The sequence below is a fragment of the Equus przewalskii genome, chromosome 3 (genome assembly GCF_037783145.1).
Source record: "Equus przewalskii isolate Varuska chromosome 3, EquPr2, whole genome shotgun sequence".
In the NCBI taxonomy this organism is placed as follows: domain Eukaryota; kingdom Metazoa; phylum Chordata; class Mammalia; order Perissodactyla; family Equidae; genus Equus; species Equus przewalskii.
The window spans coordinates 80,720,292-80,743,171 of NC_091833.1; the positions used below are offsets into that span (position 1 = coordinate 80,720,292).

Sequence of the window (22,880 nt, forward strand, 5' to 3'; positions counted from 1 at the left end):
AGGGTTTTTATCTCCAAACCTCAACTTCCTCAGGTCTCTTTACTCACAGCCTTTGGAAGTTTTCCTTCCCTATGTATTAAGATGTCACTTCGTAGAAGCAATTAGACACCAAGATGATTTTTGAAAGATTATAATAATGTTAGTTAACGTGTATTGTGTGCCTGGCATTATACTAAGCGCTTTAGATTTAGTTCTCAAAATAACCCTTTGAGGTGTGGATACTTTTACTATGATCCCTCTTTGGAGGAGAGTACCAAGGCTCATGAAGTTGATACTTGCCCAAGGCCATGTAGCTACAGAGAAGCAGAGTCCTGTCTGACTCGAAAGCCCATACTCTCGGTCACTTGCTATAACGCTTCCCAAGAGCAGTCATTGGGATGGGCAGAGCCTTCTGGTCAGGAAGTGGTGCTGGGGGAGAGAGCATAGCGTGAGCAAGGGTAAGGAGGTGGTAATGACCATGGTGTGTGTACGTGAGGCTGGAGATTGGTTTGATTGAGCAGAGAGGCCATGTGAGGGTTTTGTGGGAAATGAAATTGGGTAGCGGGGCGGGGGCAGGTCATAGAGGGCACTGCAGATTAGCAGAACTGGATGTTGCAGGCGGTAAGGAGCTCTGTTAGGGTCTCAAACAGGGACACGAAAGCAGTGTGGCAGAAAGGTTAGTCTGGCAGCAGTGCCTGCAGGAAAGGTCTGAGCCATTTGAGACGCCTGCATTTTCCCGTCCGAAAGCAATGAGCACCTTGCACTAGTACGCGCTGTTATCTGACTTTGAGCAGTGAGAAATTATGTTTGGAATGGATTCTGGAACCCACCGCTTCTCTTTGATTTTGAATTGTAGAAACCAGAGGGAAGGCCTTCCTTTGAAGATTTGCTTCGCACGATAGATGAACTAGTCGAGAGTGAAGAAACTTTTGGAAGATAAGTGGTGTTGTGACCAGTGGCTTCCACATTCCAAAGCACGAGGAAGAAATGGCACTTGGTGCTAACTTTTAATTTATTTAGCACTTGGACGTGTAGATTGTTTTACTTATAAAGAGGAAACACCTAAAGGGTTTGCTTCTAGACCAGCATTAGCTCTGTGACTGAATCTTCTGGATTATGGAAATGTTGCCTTGGAGATGGTTATTAAAAGTACTCACACAAGTACTTGAGTACCCACTATGTGCCAGGCACTGTGCCCAGGCCCCAGAGTTTGCCCATTTTCAGGGTGCACACAGGGCCATGTTAGTTGCCAGTGGAAGGCCAGGGAATTTGGGAAGGGAAGGGTATTAGGGCCAGGTTCCAACAACCACCCTCTTCCTTTTGACTTCTACAGAATTCTGGGCCTGGAGTATTGTCTAGAATGTGGGTTCTGGATGAATCAGGAATCCACCTTGGAGAACTACCTATCTTCTGTTTTGAAAACATCTGTTTTCAAGACTGCCATTAGTATTACATTAAAAATATTTGTATGCTGTATATATTATACATATATATAATATATAAAATTATATATTTTATAAGAAACATGAATTGTGTTTTAACTGAAACTTTTTTTTTTTAGTTTTTTTTTTTTTTTAAGATTTTTTATTTTTTCCTTTTTCTCCCCAAAGCTCCCTGGTACATAGTTGTATATTCTTCGTTGTGGGTCCTTCTAGTTGTGGCATGTGGGATGCTGCCTCAGTGTGGTTTCATGAGCAGTGCCATGTCCGCGCCCAGGATTCGAACCAACGAAACACTGGGCCGCCTGCAGCGGAGCGCGCGAACTTAACCACTGGGCCACGGCGCCAGCCCCCGAAACTTTTAATTCTATAATATAGAAGCTAACCTTCTTCCGACTAGGGACTGTGCCTTACAGCTGTCAACTCCTTTTCCCCTGGGGATCAAATATTCCTTACTGAAGAGAGAAAAGGCTGGACCCTTCTATCGCTAATGCCCCCTCCTCATTTGGGTAGACTTGTTTGAGGGCGTCTGTCCAGCTTAAGCCCCGACAGGGCCTGTGTTTGGGCTAAGTGATCCTGCCCACATGGTATCCACAGCTAATTAGAGTTAGGTGGAAAATTGAACAAGGGGGAATCAGTCGTTTTCCATGTCTTAAGAATATGCTCCAGGACGTAGATGCTGTAAGTGGAGGTGCCAGGCTCTGCAGCAGAAGGATCAGGTGACGTTCACTACAACGGCAAGACTCATGAGCGAGCTCAAGTTCTGGCAGAGAGACCAGGAAATAGGGAGAGCATGGTGTATTGAGCTGTCTCCCAGATGGTTTTCAGGAGGCCTGGTTGGACTTGGGTTCTTGGATCAGCAAGATTATCTATTACAGCCTCACAGTAGACCTCACGATCAAGTTTGTTTGAGTGGGTTTCTACCCCTTACAGTCTCTGACTAAGACATTAGCTGAGTTAGAGCCTTCCTTTTTCCTCATGAGCCCAGGGAACAGAAACAGTCTCCATCATCGATAACAGAGGCCGTGTATCGCCCCACACACTGCTCTTGGTATTGGGGGTAGAAATCAGAGAAAGACACGAGGCCTTTCTTCAGGAGTTCATCTGCTCTGGGACTGCTGTGGTGTCCGCTGTACGTGAGAGCGTTGTGTGAACACACAGCATTGTTAGCTGCTCTGAGCAGCACCTTCAGTGTGACCCTGGAGAATCATCTCTTTCCCTCTGGTCCATCCATCCACTGAAGGCTGTCTCTTATTCTTCCTTATCCTCCTTATACTGGAAAAAATAAAATACTTATCCTAAGTCTGGTCATAGTCTGTTTGTCATCTTCCTCCTCATCTTCCTGTTTAACTGTACCCCCATCACAAAAATGTACAAACCTTTTAACTGAATTATAGTGTGTTCAAGGCGTTGGTCATACTCGAGCTACACCTTTTCTCCTTCCTTCCTCCCTCACCTTGACTCCTTCTGCCTCCCTGTCCCATCCCATCCTTCCCTTTTCACCTTAAGGAGCTATATTCAAAGTGCCAGATGGCAATGAAGAGAGTGAGGAGAAAGTATAGTCCTTTCACTAAGGGTTCCGTATACTGTTGATGTGGAAAACGAGATGGATAATACTTGGCAACATTGGGAAACATTTTCTTCAAAAATCTTTAAATATTTCACTGAAACTTAAAAAAAGTTTTTATGTAAAACTAAGGCAAAAGGTGAAGTAAAATGAGAAGAATCCACCCAGAATGCTCAAAGAGATCTTAATCTATAAGGCAGGAAATAGGAAGGGCAACACAAGTATGCTGTCTTCATTAGAGTTGTTCCTTTTAGTTTGAATTTTTGGTTATGTTTTCCTAGGTGTATTTTTGATTGTTGATGTTGTGTTTGTATTTCTTGGCCACGCCCCAGTCACCTTTTAGGTGTGTTATTGGATGGACTCCCCCGCCCAAACAAAAAATAAAGTTTCCTCAAATGATCCCTGAAGTGTCATTAGAGTGGGAAGACAGAACATTCTAGGCTTGGTACTCCAAAACCTAGAATCTAATTCTGTTTCTACCACTAACTGTGTCCCTTATCCTATCTGTGCCACCATTTCCTTCTCTGTCCAGAGAGGTCGTTTGAATTAGTGACTTTTAAGGTTCCTTTTACCAAAATCTTGTGATTTCTTGAAAATGTTGTTTGCTGGAGTCACCTACACAGTTGGGAATGAGGAACTAACAGCAACCACCCTCAGAGATCTGGATGCAGATTATTGAACTTTCTTAGATAGGCCATTGGGTTGTCATTCACACACTTCTCTGAGGTTTTCAGAACAGGAAAATAGGTGGGGTTAACTTTGCCCGTGAGAAACGCATTGGGTGAGCTATGATTTCAGTTGAAAGATGTGTTTTTGTGACGGGTGCACCGCTGAAGAACTCAGGACTGTTTTGTACACTCCCTGCAGAGGTGTAGCCATGATTCTTTCCACCTGTAAGTAAGATGGCTTTGTCATTTCTCCTCAGGGCTTCTTTGGGACATGTTACTTATTCTTGAACACGAGAGGAAGTTTCCTCTAAGGCGTGGGGCCTGTGAAATTATGAGGATGATTTCCCCAGATATCGTGACAGGGTTTTGTTTGTTATTTAAATAACCATTGTGATGATGTAATTTTAGTAAATGTCAGCATTGAGAATGCAAAAGAAAACAAAACGAAAATGGTGTCCTTAAAGCTGTATGTGTGAGTAGAAATGCAGTTTGGAAAGTGTTTGTTTTTTAGAATAATATTTAGTGTAAAGAACTCCGGGCTGAAGGCTAGGAGACCAAGTTCTAGTTCTGGATTTGCTGCAGCCTTGGCGGGGGTGGGGGGGGGCAACTTCTTTATATCAGGTCCCCATCTGTAAAATGGGACTCTCTTTTTGCCCACCTCCCAACAAGATATCATAAAGAAACAATAAATAAAAATGACGGGTCCTTCATGAACTTAATTTTGGAGTTGCTCTGGAAGACTGGTCAGTCCCATGTGCAATTTTTTGGAAGTACTTAATAATTTAGCTCTATCACTCAAAAGGCCGTACCATGCAAGTCATTAAAAAATAAAGAAGAAAAACACTATCTGATTTTAATTCTGGTTGATTACGGAACCCAGCTGTAACGAACTCAGTCATATCAGATAAAAGCAATCAAAGGCCAGCTAAGAAAGTTTTTACATCTCTGACTTTTAACTGTCAATAGGAGAAGCTGATTGCACTTTTTAAATGTCATCTTTTTAAGCCGAATCACATCTTAGGACCTAACGCTTGTCGGTAGAATCTGTAAAAAATAAACTAGGCTATTCCAGTTGTACTGACCTGAATGTAACGTACAGTCTTGATCCACTGGTAGATAAAAACGGGGCTACCTGTTATCAGAAATACAGGCCAAGCAGAGCAAAGCAGAAAGAGCAAAGAAGCAGCAACCTGTGTCCCCACCTCCCACAATGGAGGACAAAGATGAGTAGTGACTTAATAAGAACTTTTTTATTAAAAGCTATGTGAGCATCTGTTCTTCATTTCTCCTGAGGTCAGAACTAGAGAAAAGGCTATAAATTATAACAGGAAAGATTACGTTATATATAAAATAAATAGTGGTGAGAGTTGAGACAAGGATTAGATTGCCTACGGGATTAAATAAGAGACTACCTATTGGTGGAGATACTTTGAGGATCATTCTGTCTGGCCTGGAGAGGCGTGGATTTGACAAACCTCTCACTGTCCCTTCCAGCTTCTAATCATTTGACTTGATGGTAAGAATCACCTGTTTATTTCTCCCATAAACCGTATCTCGAGGTGGCACCATTTTCTTGTGGGTAAAACCGTGAGTGCTTACTGTTGACAAGAGAAAGTCGAGAGAGGCCTCAAGGTGTATTACTGCTAAGCAAAAAATGTTTGTATGTATTTGCCAGGCCAGAGTCATTTGCCAAATACATTTGTCATTTGAAGAGCTGTTGTAGAAGTCTGGCCTCCTAGGCTGCTGTGGGGCAGGAGGAGATCACTGTGGAGGCTGACCTATTAATCATTCTGAAGGATGGGGAGAGCCTGAGTGAGGAATCAGGGCCCTGCCCCAGTGAGGTTCAGTTGGTGAAATGTAACTGGTATTGCCAGCATTCTACCAACTCACTGTTGCCCTGAGAACAGACCCAGCCCAGGAGAGTCATTTAGAGGACGGGGCCCAGGAAGAAGAGCTGGAGGTTTGAAAAGCTCACCTCTTACCTCCCCTCCACCTCATTTTCATTTAATTTCTCTGCCCTTCTTTTCATCCCAATTTATAAAGTAGAAGGAAAACTAATAATAATTTATATGAGCGGTTCTTAAGTCTTGGTGTGCCGGAAGCATGCCTGGGACGCTGTGAAGATGCAGGTTTCTGGACTCATCTCCAGAATTCGATCTGAGAGTGAGGTAAGGACCCCTTGATCATACTGCCTTTCTAGGGCCTCTGTTTTCAAAGCCCTCTCATTCCTTATTGTATTCGATTCCCACACCCACCCCCACTAAGTTCTACCTTCCATTATTATTCTGCATGTGGAGATAAGGAGGGGAGCTGCACAGGCAGTCTCTAAGATGGCCCCCATGGTGTCCGCCTCTTGGTATTCACACCCGTGTGCAATCCCTCTCCTTGAGTAGGAGCTGGACCTAGTAACTCACTTCTTGTGACAAGACTCTGGTAAGGAGGATGGAGTGTTACCTCAGACATTAGGTTGTAAAAAAACTGGAGCTTCTGTCTTAGAGCTCCTGGGCTCGCTGTCTCTTGGATAACCGGCTGCCATGCTGTGAGGGGTCTCAGGCAGCCTATGGAGAATCCCCATCAGGGGGAAGCCAGCACCAAGGCCAGCCGACAGCTGTGTGAGAGAACTCGGAAGTGAATTCTCCAGCTCAGTCCAACTCCGCTTAACTATAAGTTCGTAAGCTTCGTGAACTTCCCAACCTTGAGCCAGAGGCACACGGCTAAGCTGTGCCTGGACTCCTGGCCCACACCAACTGTGAGATGATAAATGTTTAAAGCCTATAAGTTTGGAGATAATTTGTTTCCAACAATAGATAACTAATTCAGTGGCAAAAGCAGGGAGAGCCATGGGCCCGAAACAAACTTGGCCGCTATCACCACCATTTTGCCTCAGGCGGGAGTTGGTCTCCTTTCTTAAAAATAGGCTCAGTGTTAACTGAGTGGACACTAGTACATGTGTCTTTTGTTTCCAAATTAGTACACTTTCATCCCCCTGCAACTGCCGGAAGTCTGTAGCAATAATGATAACCATTTCGAACTACGTCTATAAGGCTTCCATGCCTTCTCATGTGCTAACCTGCAGGTTCCCCTCTTGCTCCTTGGTGAAACCCACCTGGTCAGAATCGTCTGTCCACCTTCTGCCCACTGAGGGTCAGGCAGCACAGCTTCTGACACAGTGCCAGCTGTAACAGTGGGTCTTGTGGCCACACACTTCTTTACATCACAAGCTGGCCAGATGTCTTAGGTGTGCTCCCTGTGAGCTTGTCACGAACTGAGCTCACAGAGAACGATCTTCTAGGAAACGCTGCTCTGAGGCCTTGGAGCCGAGAGGAATTGTGTGCAAGATAACTGCAAAGTCCACCTCACATCAGCTGGTTACTGGGAAGAAATAAAAATTCCTGCATAGTGTAGACAAGGGCATCATGGGGGGCCATCTTAAAGACTGCCTGTGGAATGCTTGGTGTCTTGGGGTTTGCTCTGGCTGAAGCTGTGAACAGACTGAGCAGTCTTTAGGGAGACTGCCTTTCAGCACCCTTTACTCCCTGAAACACCATCTCCCCTGGTGCCCCGTGCCCCATCCAGGCTTCCAATCTCCTCACCCCTTCCCCACACACAGCGCCTCTTCAGGCCAAGCACCATTCTTATCTTCTACCGAAAGCTATTAGTTTACTGTCCCCTGAGCTAGGTGTCTCTTGTCTGTGAGTAACCAATGAATACCCCAGTGTAGGTATTCCTCTTACTTTAAGGTTTCACAGACAAGGAGAAGGTCAAAAAACCAGTTTGGGATCTAACATAGGGTTGTTAACTTATTTTGTCGATACATTAAAAAAGATAACATCTCTGGTGACTATCATTTCTTAGAAGAATGTACATTTTAATATCAAAAGGAAACATACACAGGAGTGTTCTTTTAGCATTCCTGTTATGAGTGTCCAGTTAATATCAAAAGGAGGCACACACAGAAAACAAGGATAGTTTAACCCCTCAAATATATAAAGAGCCTAAACTCAGAATGAAAGATAGCTTTCTAAATTGAAAAAATTTCTATGAAAAACTCAGCGCCTTTCTCTCTTTCCTTCTTGTTTTCTCTCTTTCTTTTCCCTTATTGGTGTGAGTTCCTACTTTGGCATCTGGAAAGCCTTTTCTGATGCCTCTTCAGAGGTAAAAATCCATGCTAAAGAAAAGCTAGCTATGTGTCACACCTCCTAGATAACATGGGGTAAGTCCTTTAAAATGTGTCTGTTTCCAAAAAGCCCTTAAGAAACAGATCTAATGGTGGGAATTCATGACAGTAATGAGGCAGTTTGGCCTTTCTGTAAATTTCTGGAAAAAAAAATAAGGCATATCTTGTGGTGAACTTAGAGGCTCAGCTCTAATCACCCAGAGCCATTTTTCCAAAGCCACAGGTTTTCAAGGGTGTCCCACTCTCCCCGCCCTTCAGCTGCAAACGCCGCTGGCCCCAGAATTCCTGTCTTAACCCCACGACCTGGAACGCGTGGGTTGAGCGACTAACCGGGTCTTTGGTTCAGGGCAGCTCCTGAAACTGAGCCAGTTATTCATGTTTTCAAATAAAAATCACCAGCCATCTGCCAGTTATTATGACCAAATTCAGTAGGAATGAATTTCACTTGAGGCACTGATTCAGAACGAAACTCTGACATCGGAAATGCCAGGGGATGAACGCGGGGTTACGCTGATGTAAACCTCAAAACATTAGAAGCGGAAGGAACGCCATCAGTTTTGCTTTCCAGACAGCAGCGGCCACCAGCTTTTCATCTGACGTTTATTTGTTGTGCTGAAAGCTGGCCTTGGAAGCTGTTCTCAGAAGTGGCGCTTCTCACATTCGCTCCCTTCCAGTGCCCCCTGGTGGAAACCCTTTCCCAGACGCCCCGCGGCTGTGGCCGCCCACACACGTCCGGAGGTGGAAGGAATGCTAACAGGAGTCTCGCACCCGTGAGAGAAGGGGGGCAAGCCTTCCCAGAAGAACCTGAATACCAAATACAATGAGATGTTCGACCGCTAACCAATGAGAGACGTACGACTTCCCAAAGGTCACAGAGATTACGACGGGATGCGATGCCCTTTTCCTGATTTGTTGGTACATGACACATAATTAAAGATATTTGCTGGGGAATAAGCAGATGAAAAGAACAGCGCAGATGTGAACTTGGGAGAGGAAGCTCTGGCTCCTTCCTGTGATGATCCTCAACCCTGAATGCATCCTTCCAGCGGGCAAATAGTCACTGGCCATCTCTGGGGCATTTTAGTCTTTTCTGGCAAAGGCCCTTGATATGAGTTTCTGCCTGAACTGGGAATTTTCCGAAGGTGCAGAACAGCTTTCTCTCTGCAGATTAATCAGCAAAACAATTCCAAGAATGTTTTCTGTAATGACAGGATGCCTGTGGAAGTGGCTCTCCGTTTATTCACTCACCTGGAAGACGTGTGATGCTGTGAATGGAAAGTGACCATGAATCTAATGATCATTGCTACCTGCTTTGGAGTAAGTGCATTCTTCAGTCTACCACTAATGATGCCTAGTGTCTTGGAAAGTCATGCCAAACAAAGGAACACCAGGGAGCTGTTCAGCTTTCACGATTTACTTTCACTCACTTAACAATGATTTATTAGGCAGCAACTGTGCTGGCCAGAAGGGGTAGAACCGTAAACAAGGCAGAAGTTGGCTTTCCTGCTCCTAGCTGCTCTTCGCCTTCAGGGGAGAGAGAACAAAAACTGACTGTAATTAAAGCAGTGGTGGCATAGATCTGTATACTTTTTTTGGAGGCAATTATCTTTGCTATTGAATCAGGAAAAATGTGTACTTTTGAAAAGGCTTTCTCCTAAATTCCAGGCTGCGGAAGAGAGCAAAGGTAATGAAGGAAATGTCGTTGGGTTCAAAATCCACTCTACTGGTGTGTAGTCTTGTATTGTGAGTTCCGTGAACAGGGGAAGGCCATTTCCTAGTCCCCAAATATCATCACTGCCTGCTGACTGATACCAGCAATTTCTCTTAGAAAGTTCTGTGTATTTAAATTTAAGATACTATGGTGGTTAATTTTACGGTTCAACTTGACTGGGCCTTGATGCCCAGATATTTGATTAAACATTATCTGGATGTTTCTATGAAGGCGTTTTTTTTTTTTTTCTTTTTTTAAAGATTTTATTTTTTTCCTTTTTCTCCCCAAATCCCCCCGGTACATAGTTGTATATTCTTCGTTGTGGGTCCTTCTAGTTGTGGCATGTGGGACGCTGCCTCAGCGTGGTTTGATGAGCAATGCCATGTCTGTGCCCAGGATTTGAACCAACAAAACACTGGGTTGCCTGCAGTGGAGCGCGCGAACTTAACCACACAGCCACGGGGCCAGCCCCTCTATGAAGGCGTTTTTTAGGATAAGATTGACGTTTAACTTGGTGGACTTTGAGTTAAAACAGATTACTTTCCAATATGTGGGTGGGCCTTATCTGATCAGTTGAAGGTCTTCATAGACCAAGGACCGACTTCCCCTGAGCAAGAAGGAATTCTGCTAATAGAGTGCCTTTGGACTCCAACTGCAGCTCTTCCCTGAGTCTCCACCCTGCCAGCCCACCCCCTCAAAGTTTGGATTTGCCAGTCCCCACAATTGTGTGAGCCAGTTCCTTAAAAATAAATCTCTCTGTTCACCCTAATACAAGTGTCATGCTTACAAACATGAAAATGCCTTTAAAAGAAGCACTGCAATACAGGCTTACTATTCTGTTTACTGTTTCATTGACACCTTGCCAAGAATAACTTTCAGAGCCTCTTCTGAAAGCTGTTTTGATAGTGGACAGAGAGCCCATTAGAGTCCTGAATGAAGGGAATATTTGCCTTTGAGTCAGGGGTAGAGAGAATGGGCTCAAACAGAGGAGCTGGGGGCTGAAGATCAGCTTTGGCTTACTTGGCCTTCTTCCCCTGTTTTGTCTTCGGAAGGAGAACCACATCTGCTTTTATCTGTTTACCGTAAATATAGCCTGCGAGTACCCAAACAATAACTGCTGAATGACTCCTAGGAAACTGGGTGAGGGAAAAGGTTGGAAATTAAATGAATAACTGCTGTGTTCTAGGCATTTCGCCTCTGCTATCTTATTTAACCTTCTCATCCAGAAGAATAATCTTGTTATTATGCTCATGGACTCTGAGCCAAACTCTCTGGGCTTGCATTCTGGTTCAACAACTTTTTAGTTCTGTGGCTTTGGACAAATTATCGATCCTCTCTGTTACTCAGTTTCTGTATCTGTAAAATGGAGATAGTGATAGGGCCTATTTCAATGTGTAGGGAGTAAGTTAGTGTAGTATGGTGAGATCGTAGTGTAGTGCCTGCGTGTGGCGAGGGCTGTGTTGGTAGGAGTGGGGAACTGCCTTTCCTAGAAGATAGATTTTTATTTCCTACATTTTCCAGATGAGGCTCCTATGTAATTGCCCAGAATCCCCCTCCTTGTTGCTACAAGAAAGTGGAGCCATGATTTGACTTCTGGTTAGTCTGACCCTAAAGCCTGCCCAACTCATGTGCTGTCCTAATACAGAAAAAAATGAGAGAGATTTTAGCCATCTCATTTGTTATCTCGTGGTTTGATGCTTGATTTTGGACAAGCGTTTTTTTTTTTAATATATCTAGAACAAAAGGTTTAGACTTAGGACCCACTACAAGTGCTAGCTGAAGCTCCGGAAGCTCAGCGTTCTTCAGCTTTGCTCTTCCACTTAGTCAAAAGGTCGTGGTCAACCTAGCTTTCTCTGCGGCCAGCATCGAGCTGAGATGCTGTGGTAGAAGGAGTTACTGAAAAGTAGAGCCCTGATGTAATGTGATGGTGTGATACTGGTGCGGCCTTAACAGCTTCTTATTGAGTTCTTGCTGTGTGCCAGGCACTGATGCTGGACACTACGGACAAGACAAAAAGTAGAAGATGCAGTCCCTGGAAATGAAAAGTTTGCAATCTAGCTCAGTGGTTCTCAACTAGGGGGTGATTTTGCCCCCAGGGGACTTCTGACAATGCCTGAAAACGTTTTGGTTTCACAACTGGGAGGGGAAGGTGGGTGTTAGAAGGGTGAGGGGGTGTGGCTGCTGGCACCTAGTGCATAGAGGCCAGGGATGCTGCTAAACATGCTGCAATACAAGACAGCCCTTCACAACAAAGAATTGTTCAATCTAAAATGTCACTAGTGGTGCAACTGAGAAACCCCCTGAATGCTGAAGCCTACACACAAAAATTTAAAAGACCATCTCAGGTGGTACCGAATTAAGAACCACAGGGCAGGGCAGCTCACATGTGCTCTGGGAACCCAAAAGAAGATTAGATGGGAGTGGGTTGCAACAGAGGCCCTTTTCAGACCAGAGGCAGAAGTGTGTGAGGTGTCTGTGAGGATAGACCAAGTGGAAGAAGCAAGTGCAAAAGGAACTGGTGAACACTAAGAGTTGGGGGGGGAGGGGAGGGAGGTTGGCCAGATTATGAAAGGCCTTGGGAAAATATAATTTTTTTTTGTTTTTTGTTTTGGCTGAGGAAGATTCACCCTGATCTAACATCTGTGTCAATCTCCCTCTAGTTTTCATGTGGGTCGCCACCAAAACATGGCTGCCAACAAGTGGTGTAGGTCTGCACTCGGGAACTGAATCTGGGCTGCTGAAGTGGAGCATGTGGAACTTAACCACTAGGCCACGGAGCTGGCCCCCAAGATATAATTTTGACATCATATGTAGTCGAGTCTTTTTAGATGCTGAAGATGTGGAGCAGTTGGTTGAGACAGACTTTTAGGGAAATGAATAGATAGAATGGATTGAAGGAGAGAGAACTCAGAGGCAGGACATTTGGCCAATTCATTCAGTCCATGAATAAACCCTGGTTGCACAACGGTTAAGAGCAGGGTCTCTAGAGTTAGCTGCCAGGTTTCCAGCCCTGGCTGTCCACTCACTAGCACTTTGACTCTCAGCAGGGTGGATTCTCTGTATGTTTCAGACTCCTCAGCTGTAAAGTGCCACCTACTTCATAGGGTCATTGTGAGGATTAAATGAATTAATGCAGAAATACAGGTGTGGGCTGATGAGGGCTTGGACTAGGTTGGGAGCAGAGGAGATAAGAAGTAAAAAACCAAACCATTTGAACAGATTAATGGCAGATTGGATATAAAGGATGGAGTTCAGGAAGAATCCAAGGTTTCTTTGGTGGACTCATACCCAGACATGGGAAAATTGGAAAGGGGAACTGATAGAATAGTTTTCTTATTGGGGCTAGCAAGGAAGATGATAATTCTGGTTGAATAAAAGATAAGACAGTGGCTGAGTTAAAAATAAAAGCCTTTTGCATCTATCACTAAAAATCACATATGTGTAAAAAGTTATCAATCCTAGAATAGTCACTTAACTATCCAACCACAGGCCTACCTGATTTTCTGGGGGATTTCATGTTTTCATCTACAAATTTTAGTTTTGAAATATTTCAAGCATATGGAAAAATGTAGAGAATAATATAACATGCCAGTGACTGTTCAAGGAGTGATGTGACCATTAGACGTATCTTGGCCTTGATGGTATTAAATGGTTTTAGTTTATATTAAAACATGAGGTCGTAGATGGTCATCGCTCACCTTGCTGGGCCAACTTACAGAGGTTTCTAGGCTGAGTACAGAGTTTACTCTGTTTTGGCCTGTGGCCAAATTGTTCTTCTTCTTCAGTATCTGATAGTAATTTTCCTACTACATAAGCACTCAAAGTACTGTTTTCCCTTAATTCAAGGACTTTCATGATCTAATCCTACATCCCCACTCTTATTGTTCACTGCTTCCTATTGTACCTGCTTATTCTGTCCCCAAATACAATTTTTATTTCCCGTAAGGACTGGGTCAAGACAGGTGGGTGTTCTGAAATGGTTATAATTTGAGGCTGCTTCAAACCAATTGATTCATATATTCATTCACTCAACAAATGTTTGAATAAGTATTATGTGTCAAAAACTGTTCTAGCCTCTTGGGAAATAACTGAACAAAATAGAGAAAGATCCCTGTTAACATTCTAGTAGGGAGACAGACAGTAAAAAAAAAAGATAAACAAATAAATTGCATAGTATGCTAGAAGGTGATAAATGCCATTAAGAAGAAAAGAAAAGAAAAGTAGAGCAAAGTAGGGAATCTAAAAATTAGGGGACGCAGGTGGCAAAGATAATCGATTGGGGTGCTCTTCATTGAGAAGGTGCGATTTCAGCAGACTTGAAGGAGTGGAGAGAGTTAAGAAGGTTGATACCTGGGGGAAGAGTTGTCTAGGCAAAGCGAAAGCAAAGAAGCTATGGTGAGAACAGGCCTGGTGTGCTCCAGGAGCAGCCATGAGAGCAGTGTGGCTGTGGTGAAATGAGCAAAAGCATTGGAGAGAAGATGGGAGGCGACAGGAGACCAGATCCTGGGGGGTTTTTATAGGCTATTGTGAGAAATTTGGCTATAGTTCTCAGTGAAATGGGGAACCATTTAACACTATCTTTCTGGCCACCTCTGAAAGGGACTGTAGCACAATGGCTGTTTATTTCCCATTGGTGTGGGCTCAAGTTTCAGATCTATCTGTAAATCAAGCCTGAGCTCTTTCCTCCTCCATTAGCTGATGAGGAACTCCCCTTAAGGCCTCTGGTGTAAGTTGAAGGAGAAGCAGAAAGAATAGGTACTACGTGAATATGAGTCATCTGTTCATGAAGTTTTCTTGAGCCTTCTGGATCTACTGGGGCTCACTTTCGTATATACCACTACCGTATTATGAGGGATTACTGCTATGCATTCCCAATTTTGTGGTTCAGTGAATCAGATAGCTCAGCTCATGATAGGCAGTTTGGATCACATAAATATTTCGTGATCCATGGTCTAGCATTCAGTCTTCACCAAAAGCAAGCCAGGACCTACTTTTCAAATGGAAAATAGTTATCAGCACAGAGTCAAGGCAATACTCCAAACTCCTGGGGCTTTAGGCTGTGATTCTCATATTGGGACTTTCCAGAAGCTCCATACAGCCAGCATCTTGCCCTCCCTTTGCACTTCATCCCAGGCTCCCATCAATGATAATTCAAGTAATAATTGTTATTTCTCCCAGCAATGAAGCTATCCATGGACCCTTAAATATATGACTAAACAAATTCTAGATCTAATTTTGACTCTGTTTCCTAGAGCCATTTCTGATACGAATTTCTGTATCACTCAGGGTTCCAACAGGAAACACAACATACTTAAATTAGAATAATTTTTTTCAAGTTTTATTTACAAAGGGACGAATTACAAAGGTGTAGATGGGGTATGGGAACCACATAGGATGTGCAGGAACCTGAGTCCAGTAGTAGTGGAACTGTCACCATCCCTAGGTCCACAAGGACCAGGAAAGGGAGAGAGTCGAGTGGAGCAGAGACTACTTGGATGGGAGATATGATCTGCTTTTGAGGGACATGCTCACTCAAGGCAACCTCTCCACAACTTCCAGGGTCCCCAAGGGTATAATCCAGCCAGAAGCCAGATGTTTGGAAGCATGTTGAACCAAACCATACAGATTACTTTTCCAGGTCAGACTACAAGGTAGAGAAGAATGAATACCAAGAGGCTGGGCTCACTAAACCGTCTTAGAGGCTGGCTATCACATTTAATCCCTACAGGTCATCCTTCTAGAACAGAATAGGGTGGAGAGGAGTAGAGTTATCTGGCATAGTAATCAATATATATTAGTTCCCTTTCCTTTCACAGAAGTTGACCTTCTGAACCTAGATTCCTGCACTATTTACTTGCCTTTCTCTGATTTGGGACATTACCATTGCTCAATCTTCGGGCTACCGACGCATTGGTGATCCAGGGTAAACTTCTTATTTCTACCGTGGAGATAGTTCTAGTCCCACCGCAGGCAAGGACTCATCTTTGCTCCCACAGGTGTTTCACCACTCACCCCTGATTTAATAATTTTCTCTCTTCCTTTGCCTGCACCCAGAAACCATACATTTTCTAAGGACCATCTCAAGGTTGATTTCTTGAGACTTAAATAAAATAAATTATGAGTCCCAAAAATCTACACTACATTACGTATTATTAGGTTTTTGGATTTCAGCTGCTTCTGACTGTCAATTTTCATCTGGTGGTGTCTACGTGAGCAAATTGCCAAAAACCTTCCTCAGAAAGAGGGTGCATTAGCACTGAGGGCTCTGCCTACTTTGGCAGGAGTGGGCCTAATTTGCATGCTTACCAATTTATTCCAGTGTTGTTTTAGAGCCCCATATAGATCTGTATCTATCCAGGCCAGGGGATGCAAAGTCAAATGTAGGTTACATAAACTACTGAAGCGGGGCAGAGTATGGTGCAGATTGTGGCAAAATGCTGTGCCAAAGCCCCACGGAGAGGTTTTCAAATTCAAAATTCTTGCAACACTTCCTCCCTCTCCTACATCACCTTTTTTTCCCTCTCTACTGGATCATTTTCATCTGCACTTAGATATGCTGTTACTTCACCCATCAAAAACAAAACAAAACAAACTACTCTTGATCTTATTTCCTCCATCAGCTTTGTTCCCCATTTAAAGTAAAATCTAGAAGTGAGTAGTCTTTACCTGCTGCCTCCAATTCTTCTCCTTCCATTTTCTCTTAACTCATTCCATCAAGCTTTTGTCCCTACCACTTCCCCAAAACTGCTCTTGTTGGGGCACCAGTGATTTACGCACCACTATATCCAATAGTCAATTCCAAATCCTCCTCTTACTTGACCTCTCAGTAGCATTCGACACCACATGCTCCTGGTGTTCCTTCCTCTCAGTCATCTTTTCTGCTCTCTCCTCTACCTCCCTAACCTGTTCGACTGGGTCTAACGTAAGACTGCCCCAAAGCTTTTGATCTCTTCTCTTCTTTTCTCTGTCTCATCCATTCCCTTGATTATCTCATTCCTTCCTGTGTCTTAAAAACCATCTATCTGCTGATGACACCCAAATGTACACCTTTAGCCCAGTTCTAATGAATTTCAGACTTGCATACTCAAATGCATTCTTGAATTCTCCACTTGGATATCTGGAGGACACCTCAAATTAAAATGAAGAAATCTGAACTCCTTCTCTTCCTTCCTACTCAGTCTTGCTCTACCCATCCTTCTCCATCTAGTCAGTAGCAATTCCATGTTTCCAGTTGCTCAGGTCAATAATCCAGGAGTCATCTTCGACTCCTCTCTCTCACACCTCAGTCCAATCTGTCAGGAAAGCATGCTGACTCTGCCTTAAAAATACATCCAAGTGTTTCAGTTTGGGATATGAGAAAGTTCTGAAGATGGATAGTAGTGATGGTTGTACAAGATGTGAATGTACTTAATGCCCCGGGACTGTTCATTTACAAGTGGTTAAAATGGTAAATTTTATGTTATGTGTATTTCACCACAACTTAAATACACACACACACACACTGAATCTTATTGCTTTTCCCCCACCCTTCTGCTAGTGCCCTGGTCTAAGCCACCATCATCTCATCTGGATTATACCAACAGCCTCCTGACTTCTTGCTTCTACCCTTAACTCCCTATGGTTTATTCTCAGCACAACAGCCAGAGTGATTAATTTAAAACCTAGGTCAGATCATGTTAGTCCTTGTCTCGAAATCTCTATTAAAATAAAATCCTTCCAGAACTTTAAGCAGTACGCCAGTTATTCACTTCCTTAGGGAGAGATAGTCTGAGCCATTGATCTACATGGACTCATGGGCAATGGAAAAAAAAATTGGCCTGCTAGTTGGGAACATTGAAAGAACAGAATTGGGAGATTTGTGGCAAGGAAAAAAATGTGGTTGAAACTCTTGGAAAGGGACTGAATGGGAAGATAGAACTGAGATCTATAAGATGATCCATTCTTTGGAGTCAGGTAGCCTTTTCTTAGTTTCACTGATGTTTGCTCACTGGTTCTCTGAATACTCTTACCACGTGTCCCATAACTCAGAGGCATCTGGCTTGATAGAACAGATGAATGGCCTGCTGAAGATTCAACTACTGTGATATCTGGGAGACAATATCTTGCAAAATTGGAATGGTGTTCTATAGAATGGAATAAATGTCTTAAATCAGCATCAAATATGGTGTTGTTTCCCCATAGCCAGGAGGCATGAGTCTGGGAACTGAGGAGTGAAGACTGGAGTGGCCTCTCTGGCCATTTCACCTAACAACCCACTGGAATATTGTTGTTCTCTTTCCCTGTGACCTTGGGTTTGATGGGTTTTGAGATTCTAGTGCCCCAAAGAAGAATTCTTTTCTTAAGGAATATTGGAAGTTGAGACTGCCTTCTATACATTTTGGGATTCTTTCTATCACTGAATTGATAGGCACAGAAGGGGGTCAATGTGGCTGAAGTGAGTGTCCTGATCACCAGGAAGGAAGTAGATTGGTGCTTCACAATGAGGACAAAAAGGAGTTTGAAACTCAGGAAATTTGCTAGCTTTATTTCTTAATATTCTTGATAGTCTTGGTCAGTGGAAAACTGTAGTAACCCTAAAAGACAAGACCTACTAAAGACCGAAATCCCACAGGAATGAACATTTGGGTTATTCCACCAGATAAGGCACCTCCTTCAGCCAAAGTGTTGGCAGAGGCAGGGGGGAACATGGAATGGATGGTGACAGAGAGTATCTATGATCATCAACTTAGGACTCAGGACAGCTACAGAGGTGGGCATTGTAGCACCCATATTTTATGTTACTCTTCTTTTCTCCTCATTTCTTTCTCTACCTTACTTAAAGATTCTTGCTTGTGGTTAATATACTAGGTTTCAGGGGGAAGTATGACCAAATTGACATCACCTTGTGATAATATGGTAGCTGATGGGATTCTGTTGTGTCTCCCGTTCTGGGGACATGGAATGGATGCTGAGGGCTGGACTTTACTGAGTGTCTTCTGTTTGCACCCCTCTTCTATGTTCCAAGGACTTTAGAGATAGTATCTAATTTAATCTGCTCAACAATGCTATAATAATAATGTCTTCTTGATTACTCTCTTACTGTTTACCTGACGTTGTTCTAGGTGCTTTACATAAATCAACTCAATTAATCCTCACAATAACCTTACATGCTAAGTATCCTATTATTCCCATTTTACTGATGAGGAAACTGAAGCAGAGAATAGTTAAGTAACTTGCCCAAAGTGACAAAGTTAGAGGCTAACCTCTGCCCTATAAGGCTTTTCAAAGGGGGTAGGTATGATTATCTCATTTTACAGATAAGAAAACAAAGACTTGGAGAAGTAAAGGCACTTATCCAAGATATAGTCAGTCCCACAGCTAGCGTTCAAACTCAGGTCTGTCTAACCTCAAAGTGAATGCTCATCTCTAATGTACTTTGCTTCCTTAATACTGCTCCATCTTCAGGTGTCAGTATGAGAAAGAGCTGACTGTGAAATGCAAATTATATGAACACAAAACACCCTTCTGATAAGTTTGAAATTTATTTATGGTCTTAAAAAAGGCAAATTATCTAACTTAAATCAAATAAAGATTAAGCTTGACAATGAAAGGGTAAGCATGACCTAGATTTACTAGCTAGCTAGTTCTTTCTTTAAACATGCAGCTTATATTTGGACTTAATCCATAGAAAAATTGAGAACCAAAAAATTATATATATATTTACATATAAAATAAATATAGAAAAATATTTTATATCTAAATATATTAAATCATATTGCTATACAATATATTATATTAAATATAACATGTAATTTTATATAAATATATACATATATATATTAAAAATATGTTTTTTAAAGAAATGTGATGGACCTAATTCAAAATCCCTGCTGACAGACTTCCTAGGAGAACATTCTTTTTGGAATCATGTTCTTTTGCACATTTTGTTAGCTGACATTAGCCCTGCCCGAGATAGAGTAGACTACAATGGTCATTTATCATCGCAGACGGAGGAAATGCGTAACCCAGAGCCGGGGAGAAGAGCCTGAGAAGGGAAACCACATTGGCCAGGGTGCCAGTAACTTATTTTTGCTTTACTGACATTCTTTATCTTCCACTAGTGAAGGAGGGCATGGTCAAGATTTTGCGTATGCTTTATAATAATTCTCATCACCCCTGTCTTTGAGGATTTCCTCCTTTGGAATAGCACCATCAGCCTCATCTATCCACTATCATGGTCTCATGGCTTTCTAATGGTTGAGAATGATCTGCTTTTCAGATAATACCATCCAGTCAATTTTCTGTTGCTGCTGTTGCTGTTCCGTGCAGAAGCGGTAAGTCTACTTCTGAGGGTAACTTCTCGGAAATTGACTCATTCCATTTCTTTATTGTCTATTGAGTCTCCATGTCTCTTTGTATCTGCTGTTCTCTTTGCCTGGGAAACCCTTCTCCCATGGTCTCCCTGTTGAATGCCCATTCATTTAAAGGCCTAGGTCAAATATCAGGTCTTCTGTGAGCCTTCCTGGATCTTCTTGGCTTTAATTGCTCCTTCCATTGTGTTCCTACAGCATGCGGCTTGATTCTCTTTTTAATATTTATTTCACATATGCTGTTTGTATGTCTGTGTTTCACTCTGTAATTTTTATCCTTTAGGGGCAAGAATTCTGTCTTATTTATTTGAATATTTCCCCAAAACTATCAGTGTGTCTTACACTTCGGTGCCCAGCAAATAGTTGTATAAGAATAAAATCCAAGACACCATGACGATTGTAAGAGCTGACATTTAATGGGAGTGTCCTATGTGTCAGACTGTGCTAAGAGGTTTGCATTAATTAGCTCAAGTAACTCTCAAAGCCACTTCTGGTTTTTCATAATCCCCATTTTACAGATGAGGAAATTGAGGCTTAGCGAGGTTCCATTGTTTATGCAAGGCCACATCATGAAATGGTAGAGATGGGATTCAAACTCATGTTCTTAATACTATACCATGTCTACTTACAACAATGGATACCAGCAAATGAGGTAACGCGTGTGAAATGATAAACACTGTGCCTGAACAGAGTGAGTTTTTCATTACCTTGATTATAATTTCATGCACTTAATATGGACCAGACTCTACACTGGGCATGTGACATATGTCTTCTCAATTTTATTTCATAACAACTCCATATGTTCCAGCATCTCTAGTTCCCAGATAAGAAAAATGAAGTTCCGAGAGGTAGTAACTTGCCCAAAGAAATGGAGTTAGAAAGCCTTCTAAATAAAAAAGCACTTGCAGAGACCTGGATTTTTCTACTAGTTTTGTGATAATCTGGTGGATTTATAAATAACCTGAATACAAATAATCATTCATAACATGATTGTTTTTCAATGTCAGGCAAGTGAGAACACAAATAAGCCTAAGTAAAGATGAAGAACTTTCAGAAAAATGTCCTCAGCGTCGCAGGCCGTGGTTCAGCGAATTGTCAAGTAAGAAGCAAGTGAGTATCAATCATTTTGATGGGGAGGAGGGTGGAAGAAGCTTGCCTTTTTAGGTTCTATGCTCCATGAGGTCCTGTTTGCTGCCATGCCCAGAACCTCGAATCGTGCTTGCACATAAGTGCCCAATAAACATATAGTGAATGAATGTTCTAGAAGAAAGGGAAAGAAAAAAAGACCAGTTAAAATAGTCTGCTCTGCTATGTTTTGGCAGAATTGGAAACTGGACAGTGAATAGGAAAAAAATTTATTCTGGCTACTGCCATTTTGAGGCCAGGATTAATTTTCAGTGCTGTGTTGTGAGAAACAGTGTTCTTAGGAAGTGTGGTAAACCCAAGCACAAGCTAACAGCACATGAAAGGGAAGGGCTGGTTTTCTTTTTCCAAGAGAGAAAAATCCTTAAAGTGAATCTGTTGGGGAGGAAATCAAATTTTAAGAATTGTGATGTGTGGGGCCGGCCCCGTGGCCGAGTGGTTAAGTTCTCGCGCTCTGCTTTGGCGGCCCAGGGTTTCGCTGGTTCCTATCCTGGGCGCGGACATGGCACCGCTCATCAAGCTATGCTGAGGCGGCATCCCACATGCCACAACTAGAAGGACCCACAACTGAAAATATACAACTGTGTACCAGGGGTGCTTTGGGGAGAAAAAGGAAAAAAAAATTTAAAAAAAAATGAATTGCGATGTGAAAAAAATCCAATGTGTTACTGGCAAGAGAATTTGTGGTCTTGAAAATTTACAAAATGGTGAGCATGTTGCTGGATCTGAAAGTTGTTTTATAATTAGTGGTTTGCCACGTTTATCCCATCCTAGCTTCTGCTTTGGTGCAGCTAGACGGGAGAAGCGAGGCAGCGGGCAAATATGCTATATCCCTATTCTTTGTTAGTGCAGATTACTGAAACAATAGCACAGCAGCTCACTCCTTGGTTTTCACAGTCCGACAGGGGCCGCGTGCAACCGTCAAAACGCAAGCCGCTGCCTCCCCTCCCACTCTCTGAGGTTGCTGAAGAGAAGATCCAAGTGAAAGCTCTGTATGATTTTCTGCCCAGAGAGCCCTGTGATTTAGCATTAAAGAGAGCAGAGGAATACCTGATATTGGAGAAGTACAATCCTCACTGGTGGAAGGCAAGAGACCGTTTGGGGTAAGACTGGTGGCCCGGTCCTTATCAATTTCCTTCTCTTTTATCCTCTAAAGATGTCTGAAGCATAAGGAAGACTGCTTAGTGGCTCATTTTCTCCAGGTTTATAACTCTCCCTTCTGCGTGAAATAGCACCTGTCTCCACACCTCCTCATCCGTATGAAAGAGCATCATAACACTGTGATTTCAGATAGACTCTCATAATTAGATGCACGTGACTTCACATCCCGAAGCTGCCACTTACTGTGTGTCGTTGGGCAAGTCACCTACCAATTCTGAGTTTTCATTTCTTTCTTTTTTTTAATTGAGATATAATTGACATATAATATATTAGCTTCAGGTGTACAACATAATGATTCGGTGTTTGTATATATTACAAAATGACCACCACAATGTGTGTAGTTAACATTCATTACCGTAAATAGTTACTTGTGATGAGAACTTTTTTTTGTGAGAGAACTTTAAGGTTTACTCTCGTAGCAACTTTCAAATATGCAATACAGTATTATTAACTATAGTGCCTACACTGTACATTGCATCTCCATGACTTATTTGTTTTGTAACTGGAAGTTTATGTCTTTTGAGCCCTTTCACCCATTCCTCCTCCCCACCCCATCTCTGGCAACCACTAATCTATTCTCTGTATCTGTTAGCTTGTTCTTTTGTTTAACTTGATATATTTATTTTTTAGGTTTCACATATAAGTGAGATGTAAGTGTATTTGTCTTTCTCTGACTTATTTCTCTT

The 22,880-nt window shown here is 42.6% G+C and overlaps 2 protein-coding genes across 7 annotated transcripts in view; both read left to right on the forward strand.

Annotated features, from left to right (window-relative positions):
* TEC (tec protein tyrosine kinase) overlaps window positions 1–1,503 on the forward strand; it is a 123,311-nt gene extending 121,808 nt beyond the window's left edge. For all 4 annotated transcript variants that reach the window (XM_008521611.2, XM_070615012.1, XM_070615014.1 and 1 more), the window contains one exon: window positions 836–1,503. In XM_008521611.2, coding sequence (XP_008519833.1) covers window positions 836–919 — 84 coding nt within the window. In that variant the 3' untranslated portion in view covers window positions 920–1,503. The remainder of the gene's footprint in view (window positions 1–835) is intronic.
* A 2,179-nt stretch (window positions 1,504–3,682) lies between these two features.
* TXK (TXK tyrosine kinase) overlaps window positions 3,683–22,880 on the forward strand; it is a 66,732-nt gene continuing 47,534 nt past the window's right edge. Inside the window, exons 1-4 of one of the 3 annotated variants that reach the window (XM_070615015.1) lie at window positions 3,683–3,878; window positions 19,800–19,854; window positions 20,898–21,000; window positions 21,931–22,136. In XM_070615015.1, the coding sequence (XP_070471116.1) occupies window positions 3,791–3,878; window positions 19,800–19,854; window positions 20,898–21,000; window positions 21,931–22,136 (452 nt within the window). In that variant the 5' untranslated portion in view covers window positions 3,683–3,790. Of the gene's footprint in view, window positions 3,879–8,955; window positions 9,148–19,646; window positions 19,855–20,897; window positions 21,001–21,930; window positions 22,137–22,880 lie in introns of those variants that run through there. The other 2 variants (XM_070615016.1, XM_070615018.1) reach the window with 2 other exon arrangements.